This window comes from Octodon degus, unplaced genomic scaffold, assembly GCF_000260255.1.
Source record: "Octodon degus isolate 3935 unplaced genomic scaffold, OctDeg1.0 scaffold00131, whole genome shotgun sequence".
Classification (NCBI taxonomy): domain Eukaryota; kingdom Metazoa; phylum Chordata; class Mammalia; order Rodentia; family Octodontidae; genus Octodon; species Octodon degus.
The window spans coordinates 7,317,963-7,344,119 of record NW_004524707.1 but is presented as its reverse complement, the minus strand read 5'-3'; the positions used below and the strand labels follow the sequence as shown (position 1 = coordinate 7,344,119).

At 50.9% G+C, this 26,157-nt stretch overlaps 1 protein-coding gene across 2 annotated transcripts in view; it reads left to right on the top strand.

The window, feature by feature from the left end:
- Stum (stum, mechanosensory transduction mediator homolog) overlaps positions 1-25,080 on the top strand; it is a 56,699-nt gene extending 31,619 nt beyond the window's left edge. The window contains exons 2-4 of one of the 2 annotated variants that reach the window (XM_004641171.2): positions 14,790-14,969; positions 18,756-18,764; positions 19,846-25,080. In XM_004641171.2, the coding sequence (XP_004641228.1) occupies positions 14,790-14,969; positions 18,756-18,764; positions 19,846-19,880 (224 nt within the window). In that variant the 3' untranslated portion in view covers positions 19,881-25,080. The remainder of the gene's footprint in view (positions 1-14,789; positions 14,970-18,755; positions 18,765-19,845) is intronic. The other variant, XM_023701239.1, reaches the window with a different exon arrangement.
- The last annotated feature ends 1,077 nt before the right edge of the window (positions 25,081-26,157 follow it).

The following is a 26,157-nucleotide window of genomic DNA, read 5'->3' as shown; positions in this document are numbered from 1 at the left end:
AGACAGACAGACAGACAGACAGAGACACAGAGAGAAAGACAGAGAGAGACAGAAAGAGACAGACAGAGATAGAGAGACAGAGAAAGAGACAGAGATAGAGAGACAGAGAGAGACAGAGACAGAGAGACAGAAAGACAGACAGAGAGAGACAGACAGAGAGAGATAGACAGATAGAGAAAGAGACAGAGAGATAGAGAGAGACAGAGACAGAGAAATAGAAACAGAAGGACAGAGAAACAGAGAGAGAAAAAAAAAACAGAGAGCTAGAGAAACAGAGACAGAAACAGAGAGAGACAGCAAGACAGAGAGAGACAGAGAGAGGGAGAGGGAGAGGATATGGGCAAAGCAGTAGTGGTTCAAAATAAATCCTTCAAAGGCAAGCCCCCAGGGACCTCTGCTTCCTCCAACTGGGCTCTAACTCCTATTAGCACTGCTAACTGGGAACAAGCTTTCAACACTAGAGCCTGTGAGGCACATCCCAGATCCAAGCTACAGCAGCATCATTTTTGTTCGCCGCACAGGGCCTCAAGCTCAGTTCTGTCTCCTCCCCAGGTTGCAGAGGAGGCTGGGAGAGCAGTCTCCAGAATGGTGGAGCCAAGGGCCCGGGAGTAAAGGAGAAGGGATTAGGGGAGCCAGCAAGTAGTCTTTTTAGTCAGTGGGTAGAGTACTTATTAAATCATCTAACAGTTTGTTGTGAGGTGACCTGTGCGCCAAAACTGGGGACACAAAGACAAGATCTGACCTTTCTCCTGAAACCTTCATGGAGGCACCCATAGATGCTGTCTCTTTGCTTTTATGGGATCAAGATCAAATTTCCATCCAGTAGAAAAGTATGAAGACGAAATATAGGAAATAAAGCCATGCTGTTATGTTGAGCTGTGGGGGACTCAGGTCAATAATTTCTGACATTGCCAGTTAAACAGAAGACCCAATGCTATTATGGGCTACTGGACTCTTTAGAATATTATGCTGAGTTTACACACCTATAACATTCAATAACGGAACTTAGAAAAAATGGGGTATACCGATGAATGTCCATTTTGTATCTGTGTATTCAAAGTGGTTAGGATAGATATATAGTTGCATTCTCTTAATAAATAGAATGATTTGTTCTAATGGTGTTTGTAAATAGGATCACAAGTCCGTGTCTTGTACACTAATTAACCACTAAGAAGAATATATGTAGTGTATTATTTGTTGAAACTGTACTTCTGATTTGATTTGAAACTGTCTCATTGCTATCTGTTTATCGATAAAACTTTGAAAAAAAAAGATCAAATTTCTTGCTGGGAGTGGTAGTACACACCTGTAATCCCAGTAGTCAGGCAGCTGAGGTAGGAGGATCCCTGTGAGTTCAAGGCCACCCTGGGCTACATAAGCAAGTTCTAGGCCAGTCTGTACTGTATATATGACACTGTCTCAAAAAATAAATCAAATTTCCTCCAAATTCTTATTCTTTGTTCAAATATTAATAATTTTTGTAATTCAGGCCATATGGAGAAAAAACATGTACTTGGCATTATGGTTTAGCATGGTCTGAGATGAGACTCTTGTGTAGATATGTTATTAACTCAGTTTTCTAACCTATTATATCTGTTTTATAGGAGTACTGTGAAAATTAAATGGGGCTGTATCTGGCCACCCTAGCAAATATTTTTAGAGTATGATGATTCTGGAGCTGGCTATGTAGTAGATGCAGGAAGGGTGCCTGGAGGCAAACACATAGACTTGCAAGGTTGCCGGATTATCTGTGACTAGTAATATAGGATGCCCAGTTACTTTGAGCTTCAGATAGATAAATGTAAATATTCTGTCGAATTTGAACTTGAATTTCATATAAATAGAGAATTATTTTTTATTATATCTCAAGCATCGTATGGTGAAAATACTGCCCTCTGCTTGCCTGAATTCAAATTCAGCCAGGTGTCCTGCATACATTTTGTGCGACAATTGCACTCATTCTGTGCATAGCATTTTGTAGATGCTTGGGGGAGCCTAGTGTTGCTGTTCTTCCCAAGGAGAGGCTGAGTGCCAAGAGCCACATGTACTCGGATGTCTAGCAGAGGCCATGCATGGAGGCGCCCTAGTTTGGGGTCTTCTTTATCCTCATTCTCTGTGAAGATTTCTCTGTACTGCTGGAAATGGATGCTTCCTCTGTGTACCTTGGTTAGTAGTGAAGATAATGTCACACCCAGGAACATAATGTGCTGGGAAAGCACATCATACTGGGGACCAGTGAGCTGGCTTTCGGAATCAGTATGACCCTTGGGTTCACATCAGAGTTCCCCAGAATGTGTCGTGTCACCTGCTTTGTGTCCATCCTGAAGATATTTAGTCTTCACTAGGTAGTGACTACGGCATGATTAAGAACAAAAGGTAGGACTGCAGAGATATCTCAGTGGTCTAATCGCCTACCTAGGCAGGCGCAAGGACCCAGGTTCAATCTCTATACTGCATGCCATGCCGGCCTTGCCCTGGGCGCACCAAGCCAGCCACCAAGACTGGGCGTGGTGGTGCATATCTGTAATCCCATTGCTGGGAAGGCTCAAACAGGAGGATTTCTATGAGTCTTAGCTGTGTAGTGAGACTCTGTACCAAATATATCAAATTTTAAAAATATAGAAGGTGCATTTGTTTGTTTAATACTCACCAAGCTTGCTCTTCAGTTTTATTAGACATGAGTGCCTTCTGCACCAACTCTTTTTCTTGGCCATGCAGAGGCCTTGCAGATAAGCCACCAAAGGCAGGGACCTTCTGTGGTGGCAAGAGAGAAGATCTGGGCTGAAACTGCCAAGGAGGCCATGGCAGGGGTACGGGGGCTCAGAGAACTGGGTGGACTCAGAAAGAGCCAGAGCCAGAGGTGGTAGAGATGACAGACATTAACAGAGGACAGCCAGCTAGGCAGTGGGCAGGCCCGAGGCGTGAGGAAGGCAGGAGGGAGCCCGGAGTCTGTGCAGGGGGGTGCCCCTGACTGGATGATGCCATCAGTGCCAGTCCTAGCCTGGCTTACTTCTTTCTGAGAGGCCCTGGTCTCTCCTGCATCACCTCCCTGGCCACCGAGGTTTCTCTGGGGCAACACTGAAATCTTCATTTGCTCTGTTTCTAGCTGCAGCCTGACCCAGCCAGTACTCACCTCCCCCTCCTACATCTGTGTAGGTAGCACAGCTTTTGTGTCCCCTCCCCTGTGGTCTCCCCTGGGCTTAGTCACCGCCAGTGCTGTCCCCAGCTCCTCTTGGGACCTCTGGACTGCTGGGCCTGCCCCTGCCTGGTGAAAGCCACGTCAATCAAGGAAAGGACTTCATCGTGACAGCAGGCTTTAATGCATGGTCTTTGCTTAAATCAGTTTGCGCATACTGAAGGGACCCCAGAGAGCTGGTGTCTTCTGACAGGCAAAGCAAGACTATTGTTCCATTGTCATGTTCTGACAAGGTCATCGTTTGTTTTCCTTCTTTGTGGCTCATCAGTCTACCCTGAGCACTGGAAAAGCCCTCAGGGAGCTCTGCCTCAGCTCTTCTTCTTTTCCTGCAGCCTGTGTCTGACAAAATCCTCATGTCTGCCTCTGGCTCAGTCACTCATCTCTAGATGGAGTGGAGGGCTGAGAAGGCAGGCAAGAGGCGGGTGCCATGCTTAGGGGTGCAGAAGTCAGGCCCACCCAGCTACAGGACAGATGTCTCTCTTTTCCCCAGCCTGCCAGCTGCAGCTGTTCAGGCCATAGGTAGTATTGTGCTTGACCTTGCAGCCTTATCTCTTGATAATTTCCTACAAAACTGATTGCCCCAGTGCGGTGTTATCCAACAAAATCTCTGTCTTTCTTCAGTCATCTTGGCTTGGTCTGGGCAGGGCTCTGAGTCAAGGGATGGAATAAGTATCTCTGTGCCCAAGAGCCAAGGGCAGCAGGCTTTCTAGGATCCTAATGAGATGCTGAGTGGTAGCATGGGCACCCAGAGCTCAGCCTTCTCTCTCCACCATTGCCACATTGCCCAGTAACGTCACAGTTCCTCCTTCTTGATTACTGCCTAGCAGCCCATCTTGGATCTCCTGGTGTAGGAAAAGCCCCAACTGGACTGTGCTCATCAGTCTTGTGGGCCAGCCACATGGACAGGAGGACACAGGTATATTTATCTCTGCCCCTGACTAGGGCCCCAGCTAGCAAGAGCTATGGTCATCAGGAAGATGTGATGGTCCAGGGCAGGATCGTCTGGATGCCTCTTCCCTCGTGTATCGGGCAGCCGAGCCTGGCCATCGGCTGGGACCGCACCTGGGCTATGGCCTTGGTGGAGCGCCTGATGCAGGCTGTCTGGGATTCCTTTCAGCAGCACAGCCAGGCTTGAGCCAGGGAGGCTGAGGACACAAGAGTGAGAATCACCAGCCCACTGGGGCCTCCTCCGGGAAACCAGCCAGGACCTCTGTTGCACTGAGTTGCTGCTCAGTCAGAGAGCAGTTTCCAAGGGAAGGAGCAGACCCAACCCTGACAGAAGAGTGTTAGAGAACCTGGTCTGCTCTAAAACCACCAGACCCTAACTCTGGAGAGGACAGGCCAGTGTACCACTTCTTTGCTTGGCTTGTGGCCCATTTTTTCTGTTAACGCTGATCATTACTCAGCACCATTTTACCCTATTTCCACTTCCTAATAAAACTCCAGTTTTCACTCTGGAGTCCATGCCTCCTTCACACAGGGTGGGCACTTTAGGGAGAGCTGGCCCCACTTCTAGCTCTGTGGCTGACATGAATTGCTTCAGCCAATCGGCACCTTCTGTTTCCTTTGCCAATCTTTGATTTAAGGGTGGCCTTGTGATCCAATCAATTTGATCTGGATAAATCTCACGACTTTTGCTTGGAATCCTGGGGCAGAAATAGTCTTTCTTCTCTGGACACAAGGTATTTGGATGTGAAACCTGCAACTGTTGCGATTATTTTGTTACCATGAGGGTTATTGGCCTTGTGATAATGGCCCAATAACCTTGCTGTGGAAGACATCACAGGGATGGAAAAACTGGGTTTCTAGTGAATTACTGAGCCAAGGAGTCAAACCAACATTGAATTATTTATTTTTCTATTTTTTTCCTGAATTTATACTAATAATAAAAATCAGCATTTGATTGTTAAACACTGAGTATGTTCTAAACACTTTAAATGTATAATCTATTTCAAGCTGCTTGTCTATATATGGATATTATTATAACTATATCTAACAGATGAGGCACTTGATCCCAAAATGTTTGCAGAGAAGTCAGGCTTACTGAGGGAGACTAACTTAGAAGTTCACACAGCCAGGAAATGGTGTCAGCAATAACACTCAGCAGTCTGACCCTGCAGCCTATTCCCCTATGCACTGGCCCACACTGCCTTTCTGCACTTTTTCAGTTATGAGAACCAGTAAATCCCTTATGCATTAAGTTTATTTGAGCTAGTTACTTTTTTTTTTTTAAAAAAAAAAAAAACCAGGAATCAATCTCAGGACCTCATGTTTGCCAGGAAAGTACTACACTACTGAGCTACATCCCTGGCCTAAATTGGTTACTTTCGAAATAAAGACCATAAGGAGAGCCTTTCCCTGTGAGCGTGGTGATCCTTGAGGTGTGAGCAGCCACAGCAGCTCTAAGCGGAAGAAGCCTCCTGAGCCGGATCCCAGGAGCCCTGGCAGGAAATTTTCCTCCCCTGGAAGCAGACAGGGGCCGCTCCAAAGGACATGGCTCTAGGGAGGAGCACGGGTGTCTGCTGGCCTGTGGGAGCTGCCAGCCAGCCAGGAAGCACCTGAGCCTGGCCCCACACAGGCTCTTCCCATCTTCCCCTCCCCCCAGGACCCCTGGGGCTGAGGTGCCAGATCAACTGAGCCAACACCATTTTCTGCTGTCATCACATGGCCACAAGATGAATCCACAGTGGCGCACGCAGGGGGCTTGAGACTGGAGTCTGTTCTTGACCTTCGGGTCTTCTCCCATCTCAGCCTGTCATGAGGCTGAGAGCCTGCCACGCCTGGGTTTAGGGGAATGACCCCCTAGGACTGCAAGGCATGTTCTAGAGGCGCCCGTGGAATCCAGGGCTCATGTCCCTGCCCTGTTGTGGTTCTATGACACTGTCCATTTTCAGTGTCAGATGTCCATGTGCCATTTGTCCCTTGTCTGATTTGATCACTCATCACCTTCTCTGCAGCCAATAAGATGCAGTTGGGTGGACATCCATGTGGAGCTGGACTTCAACAGGCAAATAAAATACTTTTAACCTAAAACAATTTATGTTTAAAACAAGAAAAAAGCCACTCATAATTTTGTTATTTAAAAAAAATTTCATTTTGCTTAATACACACCAGTCCTTGTCCACAGACACAGTTATTTTGAAGTAGTCCGTCTTCTCAGAATGCACATTACTTTTATAATTTTATTTAAACAGCACTTTTCTGCCTCACTATGTGGCCACCATGACTGTTACTTTGATTGGGTACATAATACTGTGGCTTATGGGGGAGTGCTGGGCCTCAGGCTTCATGGGGTAGCCAAGATGACTATGTTGGTTACTTTCTTGTTGCTGGGACAAAAATATCTGAAACCCACAAGTTAAAGGAGGAAAGGTTTATCTAGCTTAAAATGTGTAGAGGTGTCAGTCTGTAAGTATCTGGCTCCAAGGCAGGATGGCATGGCAGACGAGCATCACAGAGGAGAAACAGCCCATGGCAGAGCCAACAGGAGGCAGAAAGCAGCACCACTTCCTTTTATCCTGTCTAGACTACAAGCCTTTTGGATGGTGCCACTCACACCCAGGGTGGGGCTTCTTGTTACCCATGCCCAGGAGTATGAGAAATTGATTTGTGGACTAATGCAGTACCACTAGCACCCATGCCCTCAACCCCAGGATCTTACTGTTAGCATTACACACTGGAGATCTAGTCACCTCCAAAAAGCCCAACATATGAGTGCATTAGGTTTGGGGGAAACATCTAGATAGATGCCATAACAGTGACCTTAGTTATAATAATGTTTTTAATAGGTAGAGTGAAGAATGATGGCATTGGCCACAATCCACCAAAAAAAGCGATCTTTAGTGAGAGCTCTAGTTTCACTTCCATATTTATACCTAACAACCTCATCTGGCACAATTCTGCTCCATCCCTGCCTCTGGGGGAAGACCGTCCCCACTGGTCACCTTCCTAGTCCAGGCAGGGTCTCCCTACCCTACAGTGGCCCTAATTGCCCCCCCTGTTGTGTTCCTAGCAGTCCCTTGAGGTAGGCAACTATTACCACCTTAATTTCTCACCCCGGGAAGCTGAAGTCTAAAGAAATCACATGTCCTGGAGTTGTAGTTATCTGTGAGATTCAGACTTCTGGTGCCAGGGCCCATTTGGACTTGGGGAGTCACCCTGCATCTCCTGTCCTGCCCCCCAAATGCAGGACCTGCTCCACAGATCCTCCCACCTTCTGTGGATTGTGTCACTGTTATCACCCTGAGATTCCTGGTGGCTGCCTGCTGCCCTTCTCTGGGGTTTCATGTGGATTAGGCCCAGTTCTTGGCACCCAGCAGGTGCTTCCTAAACTGTAGCTGACACATGGCAAAAGGAAGGAATGTAATGAACAGAATATGGCTTTTAGGAAGAGAGGCATGTCTTTGTGTGGGCTGCTCTGGCTAGGTGGCTGATAAACAACAGACTTGTGTTCCTCACAGTACTGCCTGGAGGCTAGAAGCCCAAGATGACTGTACCAGAGAGGTCAAGCTCCAGTGTTGGGGACTCTTCCTGGTTTCCTTTTGTGTTTGGGGCTGGGAGAGGCTTGGGTCCCTCATCCCTGGTAAGAGCACCATGCTCAGCCGGGGCTCCAATCCCCGACCTCAGCAAACCTCATTACTTCCCTAAGGCTCCACCCCTTAATGCTACTACTGTCAAGGCTTAACAGTGAACTTGTAGAGAGGGACACAAGGGCACGCCCACAGCAAGGGGTTGTGTACCACTCAGAAAGGCAGGTTTCAAGGCCCAGATGTTCCCCACCCCTCATCGCTCCTGTGGGAGGCCCACAGAAGCTCCACTGGAGATGGCTCCCACAGGCTCAGTGTGTGTGGCCTCTGGGGATTTGGGGGGTGCTCTCCCAGGGCTCCTGTGGCTGTCCACACCCTACCTGCTGGACGGTAGGAAGGACAAAGCAGAGTTGTTGGGGACTCTGCGCTGTACTGGGATCTGCTGCCTTGCTGATTATGCAGCCCATTTTCAGCTCCAGCTGGTGAGCCAGAGCCAGGGATCTGAGAGATTCTCCATGCTTACTCTTTTTGTCCAGCTGAACATCCTGGAGAGACCTGAGGTATCCAGTCCCATTCTTCAGCTCCTCTGGCCCCCACTACTCCTTTAGCTGGGAGGTCTGGGAAGAGGATGCTGAGGGTAGAGATGTACTAACGAGCATAGGAGACTGACACAAGCCCAGGGCCATTAATGACTGCTTCCCACGGCCCTAGACTCCATTGGAACCATCATCCAGGTTGTGGTCCTGAAAGAGATGGAGGAACCAGGTGGTCTTGTTCTCTCCATCCTCAGGAGGAAGCACAACTAGGAGCTACTTTCAGGAGAGAGCTGTGGGTGACTCAGTGAACTGCTGAGAGGCCATGGTGCCACATCTGCTCTGCGTAGCTGTGCTTTTCCCAGTGTTGGAAACCATCCACAGACCCTTCCGCCTGCTGGGCCAGGACAGAGGGAACAAAGCAGGTTCATCCTGAAGGGGCCTAGGGGTGGTCAGGAGTGGAAATACCAGAAGTGCTGTGTTGTTCTTAGCACTATGCTTTACTGGTTTTCTATTCCCTGGTTTCCCTGCAGGCCTGAGATGCTCTATAAAATGCTTTTAGGATGAGTGCCTCAGTGTGGTTCCAGGAAAAGACTTGGTTTCTGCCTGGACTGATGTGCTTTGTGTGCATGTGCATTTAGGGGTGTGTGTGTGTGTGTGTGTGTGTGTGTGTGTGTGTGTGTGTATGTGTGTATGTGTGTGCATGTGTGCATGTTGGGGACTCACACTTTGCATGTGCTCTGCTCATGTTGCACCACTGAGTACAATCTGGGCTCTGACCCTGTGGTGGCTCTTTTGATTCCCACTCTCCTGCCTGCCACAGAAGAGCCTTCTCCTGGACTCTGCTCAGGTTAACAGAGCTGGCAGGACAGCAGTGTCTTCCCACAGCACAGAGAACCACAGCGTCCAAAGCCTCCTGCCCCAACACTCAAGAACACAGAGGTGGCAGGAGCCCTCCTGCAGCGGCATACTGAGCCCCAGCCCTGGCCCTATTTTCTGCAGACTACCTGGGCTGTCTTAAGCCACAGTCACAGAGATCCTGTTACTCACCTCATGAGCCTGAGCTCTCCAGTAACACCTTCAAGCTTGTTGTTCCCTTGTTTTCCTCTTTCTGGCTAAAATAAGTGCGCAGTGATAAGAAGAGGACAGAACCTGCTGAATTAGAATCTTGCTGTGTGGGGAATGAAGGAGGTGTAGTTTTATAATCCCTATTGCTTCTTATGGCCCTAAGCAGGGCATAAGAGAATTAAAGCTTTGCAGGGTTAATCTTGACCTTATCTCACTGTGGCCCAACCATGCAGCCTTTACTAGGAGGAGCTGGTTCTTGGGGTGTGGCTTGTCCCCAGGGGTCTTCCCGTCTGGCTCCAAAATGCATGTTCAAGGTAGTGCCACAAAGAAATTTGTTCAATTTGCTGTCCCTGGAGGAATGACAAAAGGAGTTCAGGTGTAGCTCATAGCCCCTGACAAGCATCACACCTTAGTGACCACAGAGCCAGCTGCTGGTGACATCTGGGATCATACTGGATAGCTGACCTAAGTCCCCAGGCATATTGGTCAGAGCGGTTGCTTTAAAAGATAGCTTCATCCCTTTCTGCTGGGCCCTGAGGCCTTAAGATCCCTCTGAGTCCAGCACCTTTCCCATTCCCATAGTGCCAGTCAAGAAGCCAAGCCCCAGAAGAACTCGAAGGGCGTTTCCAGCCCCAGGCTGGTCCAGGGAGCACTATGCTGGGAGGCTGCGTGCACCTGTCCACTTCGGGATACTCCTTTCTGTGCCTGAGACACAGGGTAGCTGGGTGGGAACCATGCTGTAGAGGTTTGCCCAGAATTCAAACCCAGAGAATCCACTGGCGACTCAGAAGGAAAGGGGAAGGATCTGCCTGCCAGTGTTAGCCGGGCTCTGGTCTGAGCCTCACACTCCTTGGGGAAGCCTCGGAGGAGCAGCGTTGTCTCTGCTGTGATACTCACAGAACGCTTGTCCTCAGGCTTCTCCCCTGCCCTTTCCTTGGGGTTGTGGTAGATATGCAAAGCAGTTTATTACCACCCTTCTCCTGTCATTTGTTGCTGCCCCATGGCAATGCCCTGGGGCTCAGTCTGCTGAGTAGGAGGTGGGCTCAGCACTGAGTCTTGGGGAACCAATGGACAGTAAGGCAGAGCTGTGGGCCACTAGCTACCCGCTCAGTGTGTGGCTTCCTGAGTCTACATCTGCGCAGTTCTTTTCTCTATGCCTTGGCATGAGGACCCTCAGACCTGGCTGTCTAATAGTATCAGTGGGGGAACATTTATTTGTTGGTTTGTTTATACATGTGTTATATACATATAATATGCATGCATGCATGTATGTATGTATGTTTTGGTGTCCAGGCCTTGCACATGCTAACCTAGTGCTCTACCACTAAGACACATCCTGGCCCCTGTTTTATTTTTCATGACAAGGACTCCCTGCTCCTATTCCTGTGTCTGCAGGGGCTTGGAGGTGGTTCTAGAATCTGCAGTTTCAGGATGCTTTGTTGTCCTATGGACAGACTGACTTAGAGAACCCCTCTTTGGAGCTCCTTCCCCACTGCCTTCTCATTTCCTGAAGAACCTCGACATCTTCTTGTCCCTTGTCTGTCACATATGCATTCACTCCCCTCCCTGGAAACTTACCCTTCGAAACAAGCCTACCCCTCTTCCTTCTCTCACTCAGAGGGGGTGGCCTCCCGCATCCTGGAAGCCCCACTCCCTCCTGCCTCAGACCTGGTGTTCTGCTTTCAGCCCCGTCTCTCTCCCAACCCCTGCCCAGGCCTCTGATTGTGGTGACACTGCGTTCACTGTTGCTGAGGTGGCCTCCCCCATGTCCTGTTCCCATAGCCCCGACTTTCTCCTTAGGCACCCTGCTAGCCTTTCTGAGCTGTCCTCCTCTTTTTCCTTTGGTTTCCTCTTTCTGCTCTAACCTCCAACACCTTGATGTCCCCAGAATCTTTCCTTATAAAATGTACCCCCTCTTGGGGTGACCTCATTTACTTCCAGGTGACTTCCAAGGCCAGAAATCAACCTTCCCACACCCCAGGACCCCCCCCCCCGATGCTGCCCCCCTGGAGTTCCTACCTCAGTGTGGGAAGGCGGAAATTCGGACCCATTTGGTGTTCCTCCCTCACCCTGGTGTCCAGTAGGCCGCCCACCTGGGGCCCCGCCCAACACCTGGCCTGCTTGGCACCAGCATCCCCACCTGGTCTCTGCTTCTCTCCTGACCTGGCCTTTCCTCTCTGGCCCTCTTGCTTGGGTCATAGGGTCTGCTCTGAAATTCAAACCAACCTTAAACCCCTGACTGATCCCTTCTTGGAGCTCCTGGTTGGTCCCTAGAGCCCCTCCCTGATCTGACCCCCAACTACCCAGTCTCATTTTCTTAATCTATGAAGTTTTCCCTGACATCCCCTCGGAGCCAGCCTCGGTGTCCACCCTGCCCCTGCACGTGCTCCACGCCCAGTTCCCTGCCCTCTCATCAACATCTGGGACCCTGCCTGCCCTCCCATGGAGTCCTTCCTGCTGTGGCCAAGAGTTCGCCACCGGGACGCTGTGGCCCACTGTCCACCAGACAGGAACGTTCAGGTGGCTGGGCCACGAGCCCCTCACCTGCTCCCTTCCCTGTTCCCAGGACCTAGCACTGCCATCTGGGTGGCACTCATGGAACAAATTAGAACTGACACATGTGGTTGGGTAGAGATCATTATTTAACAGGTAAGACTCATTTTAAACAATTAACACCTCTTGTATGAAAATGTGCTGATTTACTGCTGAAGAGAATAAACCATGTTTTTATTTTATCAATCCATGCAGACAACCATTACCTTCCATGGTGCATATGACTCCATATGGCAAAAGGGACCGCGGCCACTGTCTCCTAATCTAAATCACTGAAATCTAAACTAACACAACCACAGATAACAAGTTCACCCAGTGTGTCAGTCAGTATGGGTTTATACTTTGTACCTGTCTTAGAGTTGTCATGACTCTGCCAACATAGGTAAATGGAGGTTAGTGGCTAAAGGCCCCCCCATGGTACCATGCTAAACCATTTCCTTTTTGAAATGAATGCAGCCAGCTCATCTTTCCCCCATGTGACTTGGAGCCACATCACTCACTACATGGGTCCTGCCATCCACAACGCAGCCCTGCTGACTCCAAGCAGGCTGGCTTTGGGTGACAGTCCATCTGTTTTTTTAAAATGTATTTGGTACAGGGTCTACAGGGTGTTCAGGGTCTCACTACACAGAGATCTGGACTCGTAGGGATCCTCCTGTTTTCAGCCTCCCAAAGTGCTGGGATTACAGGCATGCACCACCATGCCCAGTCTCAATCAGTGTTTCAGCGCACCCCGGAGGCAGGGCCAGCACGGCACACTGGGGATCAAAGTCTGGCCACTGAGCTCTGCCTAAGCAGACGCTTTAGTCTGCTGGGCTATCTGGCTGACCCTGAGAGTCCATCTTTGAGAAGATGTGGACAGATGGCTTTCTCAAGCGTAGAGCCTCTGAGCTCCTGGACGGCTTCTGCATGCTCAGATCTTTCACACACGTACCATACACAAGAGCAAAGCTACAGGCCATACTACGATATAGCTGGTCTCAACCCAAAAGAGCCTCTCTGATAGGGTTATACCACATGGAAGAGCATTGTTCCTGTTTCCAGGCAAGACACAGCTGCAGAAAGATAGGTCACTGGAGCCCAGCCAGAGCCACCCATGACAGTACTATCTGTCTTGGGAGTCTTCAGGAATGACCCTACTTGGGGCAGGACAAGGTGGAATAGTTCAAGGATATTTGAAACCATTAAGGATGACGTTTCCCCTTATTTGGTAATGCAAGGACGAAGCACCCTAGACTGGAAAGAATTCAGGCTTCAAGTCTAAACAGATGGAGTTTCAATCTGGGTTCTGTGATAATGTGGGCAATGACTGTTTAGTCTCCCTGAGCCTTGGTGTCCCTGTCTGTGAAATGGGAAGAATGACAGCCACCTCCAGTCATTTTAAGAAGGAAAGGCAATGTAGGTAGAGGGGGCAGCCTGTGCCCAGCGCACTGCAAGTGTGTGCTAAATGGAACATCATCACTCACATACTCTTGTTCCTCTCCTACCACTTCTTCTACTTCTGCAGGGTTCTTTTTTGTAATGGTGTTAGCTCATGCCCATCAGCCATCCCATGTGTGTGACATGCCAAGAGGACAAAAGGTGGTGGCCATGCTTCTTGATGGCCTCTGGTCCTCTGTATCCTCCTGTGTCCACCACCAAAGCCCAAGTCTAGGTCCCTGTCATTGCTCGGCTGCTGCTCCTCCTCTCTATTTGTCTTTCCCATCTCAGACAATCTAAATCCACCAACATCCTACGGACAGATTAATTTTCTTAAATTGCTTAATTTTAATTCATTATTTTTCTTAAATTAGCTATTTTCCCTGCATCAGTTTCCTGCTCAGAACTCTCTGTGCTGGGCCCATTTCCTGTAGGCTCAGGCAGGCATTTGCAGCCCTCCACAAAGGGCTCAGTCACTCTCTTGCTCTGTTTCCATTGATTCCTCCCTCACCAGTGCTGCCCTGCAGTGCCCCCTCCTTCGGTGACTGTCACCTCTGCCTTGACAAGCTGCACATACATTCATCCTACACTCCTCTGCCAAGTGAGCAGGAGGAGGAGCTTCCCCACTACACCAGAACCCTGGGGAAGCTTTACAGGGGACTCCTCAGCCTCATCCCCAGGAAGGATGGTCCAGGAGCCTCCGTGCATTTTGTGAGGCCCCCTTAGGGCTGCCAGCTCCATGCTGGAGCACAGGCTTCCCTGGTGACTGGACTGCCCTGGAACCCACAGCTGCACACTCAGTGAGCTTCACAATTCCTAGGGCCTGATGTGTGTATGAGGGAAGAGGAGGCAGCGGCACAGAGAGGGTGCCTGCCTCTAAGGATGGAGGTAGAGACATGGACAAGGACTGTAGGTGCCTCAGAAAGGCACAGGCAAGGAAAGGGTTCATACCCACAGCCTCTGGCAGGATCCCCCATTGGCTGTGTTATGGACTTTTCTGACTCTTAGGGCTGTAAGAATAAAGGTGTGTGGCTTAAGCCACTATATTTGGGGTGCCTTGTTCCAGCAGCCACTGGAAGCTGATACAGAAAGGGACAATCTGCTGCCTTCCAATGTGGCCTCAGGGACCACTCAGTGAGCACAGTACAGGAATGAGGACAAGAGAGGAAAGATGGGCCAGCCTTACATTGCTTGAGATCTGGAAGATGCCCTGCCATTCCTTCCCCCAGGACTGCTTACCCTATGCCTTCTGTGTCCCCAAAGGCTACAGGGCTGTATAGAGCCTTGCCTCCTCCATGTGGCCAATGGCCCTCTTTAGGGTGGAGATGACAAGGCCCAGATCAACCTCTGGGCCAGGAGTGCTGCTCCGAGGGAATGTGGGAATTTCTGCTCTTCAAACTCTTGGGGGATGGGCAGCTGGCCCAGGGCCAGCAGGAGGTGAGTAGACCCCCTCATCACCTGTGTTTTTGAGGCTAATGCCCTGCTCTCTCCCAGGGACCTTCGTCTCAGCCTTCACTGTGCTGTGTGGAGCCCGCACAGACCTCCCGGACAGACATGTGTGCTGCGTCTTCTGGCTGAACATTGCAGCAGCCCTCATCCAGATCCTCACAGCCATCGTCATGGTGGGCTGGATCATGAGCATCTTCTGGGGCATGGACATGGTCATCCTTGCCAGTGAGTAGCGCCAGCACTGCCCCTGTTGGTGGGGTGCAAGTTCTGGCAGGGTGTGAGGGTTGGCGCAGGGGCTGAAGGTCAGGCTAGATGCAGAGGCCTCTGTGGCTGGCCAAGGGCCTGTGCATCCCAAGGGCTCACCTGTGCTTTCCTCTCCGTATCTGACCCAGATGCTGCAGGGAATTCTGAGAGTGTGGCAGACCAAATGTCCTTGTAGAACCCTGAGTCAAAGGCATGAGAGAGGGAGGAAGCCCCTGTCCAGCTGAGCCACGTAGTCACTTTGTTTGTCAAGGAAACAGCCCCAACTCCAAGGCTGGTTCCCCTGGGGGCAGCACGGAGGAGCGCAGCTTCTGCACCACTGTGCTGGCTCCATCCTGCAGTTTCCAGGTAGGACAAGGCCACATGGAAGCCTTGCACACAGGGAACCATAGAGCTGTTTTTTACAGCTACAGCCATGTGATTTCTCCTCTGGTTAATCTAAGTTTTTCACTCCCTGGTGCTAAAGCCTCACTAGTCCTCATTTGTTCTGAGTGAATCTTCATTGTCTTGCAGTGTAAATTTGATTCAGATGGAGACCTGTTCTGTAGAAGGCATAAAGTTGCAAAAGGAGACTTACTAATGGCTTGATTGTTGTTTTTAAAATATCCAGCAGTCTGGAATCAGGCACCAGCTGTCTTAAGCAGCTGTGCAGACAGGTCTCCCTGTATGTACTCCATGCATGTTCCCACCCCACTGGGATGCAGGGGTGAAAACCAGGCCACATCTCAGGCACTTTGCCCTTCACCCTACCCTGCTCCACATTCTCCACTGGACCTTACACCCAGCAGGCCATTCACTAAAGGGATTGCCACAACTGAAGAAAGGCCATGCCAGGTAAGGGCAGTAGAGACAGGAGGAGAGGCCCAGCATTCAAGGGTTCTAGAATGATCTAGCATGATCCACGCCAACTCAGCCTACACTGGGATTCTGTGAAGGGTGCACACATGCTGGGTCCCGGGTCAGAAACTAATGAAGAACATGCAGAACCAGAGCCTGAACAAGAGTCAGCACTGCTGGTAGACTGGTCAGAATGGCCGCCCAGAAGCAGAGCCTCCTGAGCCGAGGTCAGGGAGGACACAGGCTTAGAGTTCGAGGGACCCAGGCAGATATTGTGCAGCCAAAGTCTGGCAGGAGTGGGAGGAAGAACACAGCCTGGCCAGTGTGCAAGGAGGCATGAGCTGAAGAGCAGTGATGCAACTTCCTTCCTTCTAGGAAGGGCTTTCCTGGGACCAGGGCTGCCTCTCAGGAAGGGAGCTGGGATACCCACCTGGCAGAGCAGGCAGAGACCAAGACGTGCCTGCAAGTCCTCTCATGTTAACTTGCCTATGCTCAAGGGCCATTTCATTTTGAAAAGGGGTATAGAACACTGCTGGTAGCAAAACAGGCCAAAAATTTCCCAGAGGGAACTAGGGTACTTCCTAGAGGCCTTTGGGATGGTCTTTCGCCCCCATCCTGTTCCCAGCTGAACCACAGCAGTGTATCTGCCTTTGGAAGGCCCTGTCTTTAGATTCTGTGAGCCCCTCTGACTGGTTCATCTGTTCATCAAATTCAGAGTCTGGCCAGGTAGGGGGCTTTAGTGTATTAGCTTTCGATTATGGTAACATGTGCTAAAGTTGGCTCACAGTTTTGGAAGGTTCAGTCGAAGATTGGCTGGTCTTGTTGCTTTGGGCTTGTGGCAAGGCAGAACACCATGGGGAGTACGTGGCAGAACAAAAACCCACTTACTTCTTGGCTAGGAGCCAAAGGGAGAGAGGAAGACACTAAGGTCCCATAGTCCCTTAAGGACATGTACCCAATAATCACGATGACCTCCACTAGACTGCCACTTCCCCATACCACCACCCTGTGACAAGCCTATAATCTGTGGATCTTCAGGGACATTCAGGATCCAAAGCACAGGTGTTAGGAAGCTTTTTTTTTTTTTTTTTTTTTTTTCAGAACCAGGGATTGAACTCAGGCCCTTGCACTTGCCAGGGAAGTGCTTATTCCACTGAGCCATCTCCCTGGCCCCAAGGAAGCTTTGCAGGAAACTGGAATAGGCCTGGGTCATAGCATAGGTCTCATTGGAGGTGTGTGGATGCTGAGTTGGCCTCCAGAGCTTTCTGATATCCAGTGTGCCTCAGCTTACTGTGAGGTTGTGTCCCAAGAAACCATCACCAGTGGAAACTAATGTGTCACCAATGCACCTAATACTTCACTAAATCCATGGGAAACTCAAAATCCGAGTTGAGTCGTCATAAATCAGGGACCATCTATTCTTGTCTTTGGTCACCCTTAATCCCCAGGAACCAAAAGGTCCAAATCTTCATGATAATTTGAAGAGGCCCCTTCTCAGCCCTGGAGGCAATGAGACCCCAGAAAATGGGAATGAGTCAGCCCCTTACCTTTCATCATCCAGGCTGCTGACCTGGCTAGCAACTCACTCTCTGGTGGGTTTTGGGGCCTACAAGGCCCCAGGATGAACAACTGCAGGACTATCCTTCCTAGCCCAGCTGCTCTGTACTGAGCCCCCTGATCTCTTCTTGGGACTGGAGTCAGCTCTTTGGGGTTGTATATATACTGATTCTGGGCATGCTATCTCTATACTGAACTTCTGAGAATGATTTTTGATGAGTCACCCAAGAAAGGCAGCCACATCCTGCTGTTACCCACTTTCCTGAACAGAATCATCGCCCATCTGAACAGGGGGCTTTTGCCTTTGTCCTCAAAATTGCTCCCACCCTCATGTAATGAGTGCTTGCCCCTGTGGGACACAGTGTGTGTCCAGGGTAGCCCTGCGAAGGGAATGACCACAACTTACTCTGTCCTGGTAGAGAATGGCTAAGGGGCAGCTCTTGCTGGCTCACTCAGCCCCTTCTCATGAAAGTAAAGGAAACTTTTCCATTGTAATGGTACAAGGTGATCTTTCTTCTGGTGCTACCCAGGATGTTGTCCAAAAATACAGCACCAACAAAAACTACAAGGGGGAAGCAGAGGAAAAAAGAAGGAAGCATAAATTAAGGCCCAAAACTTACAAGCGTGCTACTCTAGTTACATTGCTAATGACAAATGACCAACAACAGCCCGACTCAGTTGAGTCTGAGTAAATATTTGGCAGGTCTAAGGTGGGCACTTCCTGCTTCCACTCCCATGCAGACACTGCTAATCCATCAGGACACTCGCTGAGGGACACTTTCTCAATTCCTCAGCACCGGCCTTCAAGCAGGCACATCTAATTGATCCCAGACATCTGTGCACACATTGCCATCCTGGAGCCAGGATCTTCTGGAAAGCACTAGGCTTGTACATGTGGCTGCTGTCCATAGAAACTGCTCACTCAGCAGCCCGGGCAGCACAGGCCTGGGCCCCGGAAGACCACTTCTGCATCCTGAGCATGTCCTGTCCCTCCCAAGATCTTTGTAGAATTCATCTCAGGCCAGCGTGGGCTGGGGCTGGGAAGAGGAGGGCAGGAGGTGAGCAGCGAGGTAGGTGTGGCTGAGATGTGGGGGCCTGGGGGGCACCAGCCAGAGCTTCTGGTCAATATCAAGGGCAGGGTGCCCCACCCTAGCCATGCCACACACCCATCTGCTGAGCACCTAGTTGCTGTGAGGACAGGGCTCCTGGTGTCCCAGAAGCCACCAGAATGGCCATGACCTGCCACAGGCGCCCCCTCATTTCAGATCACAGGCAGTCCTGTGGCTTCTGTTTTCATACTTTGTTTTCTCTTTCCCTTTGCTCCTCCCCTGCTGCCTGGCATCTGTGTTGCTGCAGTTTCCCAAGGTGAGTCTGGTGATTGTCTGGTGACAGTCTTGTGCTGAGGCTGCCTGGCCCCTCACTCCCATCCACACGCAGTCTTACTCCTACACACACACCCTGACCTCTGTCTGGCAATGGGCTTGTATTTCTAGCTTTTAGTTTTGGAAAATGTTTAAACATAGAGGGAAGGAGAGAACAATGCAAAACAAGTCGCTTAGTGTCCATGCCGGCTCCCTGATCTCAGCCACTCTTGTTTTGCTGACTCCCCCTTTCCTCCCCACCCGTGAGCTGGGTTATCAGCACCCATGCTCGCTGAGTGATAGGCCATCCAGAGGGGAAGAGCCAGTTCAGTCCAGGAAGCACCTTCTCAGGCCAGGTTTGCTGGGCTTTGGCAGCAGGGATCCGAAGAGTCCGCTCCTGAAACCTTGACTGTGCGATTTCACCTAAATCAGTTAGCAACAATTCCTTCCTAACAACTGTATTAAAACCTTCCTAAAGGGCCTGAGGATGTCACACAGTGATAGAACAGTTATTTAGCACACTTGAGGCCCTAGGTTTGATCTCTGGCATAAAATAATAATAATAATTTTCAAAAAATGTTTGGAAAGCTCATGCTTATCAGCAATGTTTTCAGGGCTCAGAGTACTCCTGCCCCTTTCCTTGTCTCAGCCTTCCAGCCAGTGGCCTCCTTCTATGTGCTTCCTCCTGCCTTTCTCCCCCTCCCCACCTGTGCTCATGCACAGCAGTTGGGGACCCTCCCAGTACTTTCTCCCCAAGCTCCACATTCCAACATCACACCAGACCAGTGCAGGGGACACTTTCTGGTGTGGACTCAGGAGTGTGTTGCTAGCATTCCAGGCTCCACCCTAAGTATTGCTTCATACATTCTCAATGAACCCCAAAGTAGCCCACAATTCTTGATTCATTAACTTTGCATCCCATTAAAAAGTCAAAGCCCTTAGAAGAGGTCATGCCCTGTTTCAGCAGTCATATATGCTGGAGTATGAATAAGTTCTCAAGAGCATATTCTAATCTGGAGGCACCTCCTTGAGAAATCGCAAAGGATGCAAATGTCTGATCATTTTCTTCTTCCTCTTCCTCACAGGGTACAAGGAGCAGGGCATCCCCCAGCAGCTGTGAGCCCATGAGACCTGCCTGGGAGCCCAGAGTGATCCTAAGGAGGTGTCAGAAGGCGGCTCTCAGCCCAAGGACCTTTCTATGCTCTCTTCTGCTGTGTTCTGCATTTGGGGTGGAAAGGGGTATTTTAAACAATATTTATTTTGAAAATGCAACTGCTTTGCCCAGCAAGCTCTGAGGGCTGCCAGTTCTCCCTCCTGCTTGGGAAAGCTGTGTAGGTATGGAGGAGCTAGGCATGTGGGCACAGAGACAGGCTGAGGTGCTCGGCAGGCTTGTCCTCACCTGGCAGAGCCAACTGCCCTCTGTAGAGCACCCAGAACTTCTGGGCAGGGCCTCTGTGGGCCTGAGAGCACTTCCCCTGGCCTCTATGCCTCACCTGGTGCCCTTCATATTCATTTTGTGGCCTCCCAGGGGCAGGGTGAGAGTGAAGATGGCCAGATTCCTGCCCACTGAGGACAAGGCCCGAGCCCCCAGCTGGCCCAGTGTTGTGTCTGGCTGTACCCCAGCCTGCTTGCTGCTGAGAGGTGGAGCTGAATGGTTCTCAGCTTGGTTTCTCTTGGCAAGGGGACAATGACTCTGGCCCTTGGGCACAATGGCCAGAGTTGCCATATGTTTAAGCCCAGATGCACCAGACTGAGGAATGTGTGGGTTCAGTGGGTGACCTTCTTTAGACTACTCAGTACCACTCCTAGACTTATGGCTTTTTCTGAAAACCTTGTAGACACAAGTCTCTGGATACAGAACTTTCAGATCTGAGAAAGATGATGCGATCCCTTTCCATGCATTTCTGGGTAGCCTCCTAGTGGTCAGGCCACCCTGCACACCAGCAGGTGAACGAACACTTCTGCCAAGAGATATGCGATGCGTCCAGTGCACTGGATCAGTGAGAACTGCGGATAACGTCATTGTTCAGGTCAGGTCTCTCCACCAAGTCAGTCGTGGAGTTCCAGAGTGGGAAGCAGTTCTATGAGGTGGTGGGCCTCAATCTGAAAACTCTACCATCAAGCAGGAGCATTGGAAGAGACTGCCAGCGAAGCACAGGGTCCTTGTGTGCCCAGGGACCGTGCCCTTGTGCAGCTCCTCTCTAGGTGGAGGCTGCATCTCCACTCTTCTAATGCAGAAGGCACTAGTTGGGTGTGATCCTGCTCAGGAGGTGCTTCTTGTCTGTCAAGGCTCAGTCAGAAGGTGACGTGGCCACCTTCTCTGCTGTTAGATGGGGGAAAGTGAGAAGCAGGGCCACCTAACCAGCCCCCCTACCCTGTACGGGGCTGGGCAACCAAAGTCCTGCCAGGGAGCAGCAAACGGACAGCTTCCTGACTCCCTGAGGATCCCCCCAGCTCGTGGCTTGCTCTGGCCCTGAAGGAGCCATCTGCCCACCTCACCACACCCCCTGAATTTTCTGATCCTTGGGTTCTTCATCTTTCACATCCTGGGCTGGCTGCACATTTTGACTCTGGGCAGTGACCTGGCCACCTCCCACCCCTTCCTCATGACCCCACTGGACCAGACTTTGGGGGCTCTCTCCTGTTCAGAGCCCTTAGTGTCTTGAGCCGGGGGTCAGATTTGGTTTTATGCAAAGAATCTGAGCCTTTGTCTTTGTGCACATTCACCCCTTGGTGGGCAGGGCTGCTCTCGAGGAAGCCCGTGTCAGAGCATGGAGCCACCCTTAGCATCAGGTGACACTGCTACACCACCCCTTCATGCAGCCGTCCACCTACACCCACTCCAGCCCCTGAGTTCGCCTGCTGCTCCCTAAGTGACAAGTCTGAAGGGACACCCCCACAAGGAGAGAATATTGTTTTCCAGGTTGGGGTTGGGGGTGGCTGCTGAGGAGCAGAGGAGATAGCAATGGACGTTGCATGTTTAGTGACACAGTCCAGACATAGGTGGGGATTTGTGGAGTGGCAGGTGTCACTCACTACAAGTCCCCAGGTGGGATGGCTCTCAGGGGTGTGTGTGCTTGGAAGCTTCCCCACCCCGCCACCCTACAAAGTCAAGAGCACACAGCCTGGGGGCCCTTCCAGGGGCCTAGGGTCCAGAGCGAGGAGGCTATGCATGCACATCCTGCTGAACAGTGCATCTGGCAGGATGACAGGGTGAGGCCAGCTCCAAACATCGCCCTTGGAGACACAACATGGTCTCCGCACTGACCTTAGGAAAAGGGGGAGGTGACAGCTACCTGGACATCAGATGGCCATGCTCACGGATGACAGCAGCCTGGTGAAGAGCAGGCTCCCTGGCCAGCAGGTATCAACTGGCCCACAGCCCTGCTGACGGTGAGGCTTTGTCTCTTGCTTGAAGGCCAGCACAAGGCAACATGCAGAGGTGGAGGGCACCTTCCCCTCCTGGCTTCCTGGGGGTCAGTGTGTGGCAGATGCTGGCTGTGGGAGTCACAGTGAGTGAGACACTTCTGGGCTTAGCAATGACACTGTGGCCACAGTGGGACCCTCATGCTAGGGCTGAGGCCTTTGGCAGCAGGGGTGTCCTGGGGAGCTGTTGCACACCTCAGGTTAGGATGTGGAGCTGGCGGCACCCCTGGGCCCACCATGCTGCCCACCCCAGCCAGCCTCAGGCCGACACACTGCTGGCCCTGTCCTGGGTAAGTGCTGGCTGCACTGAGGGGAGGGAAGGAAGGGACAAGCAGCAGGGTCCCCTCCCTCTGCTGCCCAGATCCACAGGACCACATAAATGGCCCACATATTGGCCCTGCCCATCACCCTTCTGTATGCTAAGCTCTCTGGAGTCTCACAGGAGCAGCCCTGAGAGTGGCCCCACTGCAGAGACAGAGCACCCAGTAGTCCTGCTTAGGAGGAAGGAGATGGAGACAGCATAGAGAGGGTCCTCAGGAGAGGTCTTCGCCCCACAAACAGGATGGTGGAAGAAACCAACTTCAGGATGGGTCCCAGGCCCCCATCCCACCCCATAGCACTCCATGTCCTTAGGTCTTCCCCAAACTTACACATCTTGGCTAAAGCAGGCCTCATGAGGGTCTGAGATGATGGAGGTAGAAACAGAGCTGGCATTGGAGCTGCCTGGTCCTAACCCAAGGAGCAAGTCTCTGCTTTCCCACCTCGAGAGTTCCTGCCATGCAGATGCACAGGCTGCAGGTGATCAACCTCCTCTGAGCCCCATACTGACTCCCAGGCCCATCTCAGGCCCTGCTGACTCTGGCTGCTTTGTGCTTTGTTGGTGGTGTTGGCAAAGGAAGCTGGGAATGTAAGTGTAAGTTCTTCAGTTAGTGGTTGGAAGCACAGTTTATGGCAGCTGTCATCCCTTTTGCTGGCATCCTTTGAGGCTTCCTTCACAGTGGCTGAGAGAGGAGCCTTTTAAGGACCCTCCAGCTCTCCAGCCAGTGCTCCTGAGGCCCCAACCTCACTTGGAGGCTAGGGCTGCCGGCCACTCCGCCTCCCTTGGACAGAGTGAGATGCTCCTCTGTGGCAGCAGTTCATGCAGAAAGCACACTGTGTATCCCAGGGCCGGTCAGGCACTCCTTTCTCGTCAGATGATGGTTTTATAAAAATGTCAGACTGAGCAGGTGGTTGGGAGGGTCCTGTATTTTTCTCAGCTTTCCTCCAGGTAGCATTTTAGAAATTCTCAAAGGGCTGGGGTCACAGAGATGGGGAAGTTCTCATGTCCATGGTACCACCCACCCTAAACCTCACAGCACAAAGAAATGGGATCAATCCCAGCCAGAGTGACGTCAAGTGCCCCCCACATCCCAGGAATAAGTTCTGGCCCCGGGGTTGTTAGGGATGCCTTGGGCCTCAGTTAAACCCACAATGGACCCTGGGCCACCATCATTTTTTCCAATTTCTATCAAAGCTGAGGATGTGGAAGCCTGCCATCCTTGGCACACTGTGCTCCTGTCATGGAGCTGCTGCATGTCTTGAAGGCCTGGCAGCCCACAGCCAGGGCCTCTAAAACTCCAGGATGCTCCTGGTGCTGTCTGAGGGTGGAAAGGCCCAGTCCGAGTGTGTGATGAGCTCCTGGCGCCAGTCCTGAAGCTCACAATTGAGCTTCAGGACTTTCATCTGGATTCACTGAGAACCTCAGTTCCAAGCCCCTCTCCCTTCCTGGATTTACCAAAAAGCCCAACACTCAGGTTGGTCTAAGCAACCCAGTAGCTGCCATAAGTTTTTGAAAGTAGGTAGGGGTACACATGCCCACATGTGCTTCTCCCCAGGAGCCCATGACTCCCTTCTGGGGGGCTCTCTGCTCCCCAGCCATATGCCCACCTGCTGTCCCTCTCCAGGGCCCTCTTCTTCTTGGGATCCTTGGGCGTGGCACTCTCACCTCACTGAACCTGGCTGTGCTCATCCCCGCATCTCTCAGAGCAGCCTTTTGTGGAAAGGGCCAAAATGGGCCTGCAGGAGGAGGAGGGAAGAGTGTCCTTTGCCTGTGGTCTTCTGGGGGCTGCCATAGTCTTTTCTCCTGAGACCTCATTCTGCTCCCAGGACCCACTAAACCCCAAAGATGGGAGAAGGGGGGAAGGGAGCCCTTGGTTGGCCATTTTCATGAGTTAAATCCCATACATCATACATGGTACCATTTTAAAAGACAACTGGTGAAAACAAGACACAGGCTCTGGGTGCACCTCCAGACCTACACGGATTGAGTGCCGCACCACCACCTGCAGTGGCTCATGTGTGCTGGCTCTGTGTGGGTCGTCTCCTTTCTGCTAAGTCAGCTGCTGTCTATCTCCATCATTCTCAGACAGTAGTCACTATAGCCTCCCATGTTCTCCTATCTCACTTTCACTCAGTCCCACAGGGAGCTCCCCCATCTATCCCAGAGGGTAGTTACAGGCCATTCCAAAGACTGGATCTTTTCTTGAAAGAAAACAGCTAATGTGGGAGACCTAAACAAGTTTCTGGAGTTGTTCTGGCCCCAAACCTTGCCACCTGAGGTCCCAGCCTGCTCTGGCATAGCTTTCCCAGCATTCTTGGACCTGGGTGACAGGACCATAGCTCAGGAGCCTCCACCTGCAGCCCAATGACCTGAGAAGCCTCCCTATTTCTCCAGCCTCCCACCAGCTTCCAACTCCTTCACTTAAGCAGCATCACTATACCTGTCATGAGAAAAAAAATCCATGTACATATCTCCATATATATATTTATATATACACACTTGTTCCCCTTATAAATACATAAAGCATGCATCTCTTTGACATTCCAAGTTTGTGGGTTTTTTAATTCTTGGAAAAAATGGGTTTGGAAATCTTTTCTTTCTTTCCCTCTTTTCTATGTAATAAACATTCACACGACCTTTCGGCTGGTTCTGAGATCTCTGTGTCCTCTCGTTTTTCATAACCAGACAGACCACTCCTTCCCCATCTGAAATCCTTGCCATTGGTCTCCTTTCCACTATAAGGCTGCCTCACCCTCTCTCAGAATCTTCCCAAGTCCTCCTTTCCCAGGGGACTCTACAAGTCATTCCACAAGCCCCCACATAGTGCTCATCTGATCCCTTTAGGACCGACTGTGTACATGTCAGGAGGGGAGCCCAGCTGGGGCCCAAACCCTTTCCTAGAGGATATTTAATTTGATGATATCTTCTCTCTAAATGAGAATCTGTAAAAATCCTTAGAACTTACAGCTAGCTGTACAACTCTAATGAGGGATCGCTGACCTTTGAGGGCTTGCGGGGCACTGTTCACAGCCCAGCCAACACCTCATTCATAATTGCTAAATATCTAGAGAACTTATTAAATTTATGGATGAGGAGAAATAAATATATTAGATGAATAAATCAAAATCCCCAAAGCTCATGACAAGCAAAGGCAATCTAACAAGGTGAAATCTAATTGCATTAAAGAGTTCTACTTGGAATGAGCCAGCCCCGTGACTTTCCTGGCACCTGGGAATTATGCGACAGGCAGCTCTGTGTTCTCCATCAACGTGATCAGGCTCATAAGGCAGACATGTGAGGAGCAGCGACTGCGGTGCAGGGACCTGGCTGCAGCATCACGTTTGGCGCCAGCACCATGGTGGCGAGTACCACCATCACACCTGCTCCTCACACCCCAGGAGCTGCAGAGGGCCTGTCATCCTGGTCCATGTGCCAGGGAGATGTCATAGCCTTTGTGCCCCTGCAGCCTGGGGGAATGACTAGTGTTAGAGGACAGCAGTGGTAAAATTCAAGTTTAACTGCAAAGATCCCTCAAAGCCCAGAAAAGCACCTAAGCCTCAGGCTGGCCTAGGAACTGTCAAGAGCAACACCCAGAGTCAAAGGAGCATAATGCCCTTGGCTCCCTCACGTGTCCACACATTCTTGGGAGCAT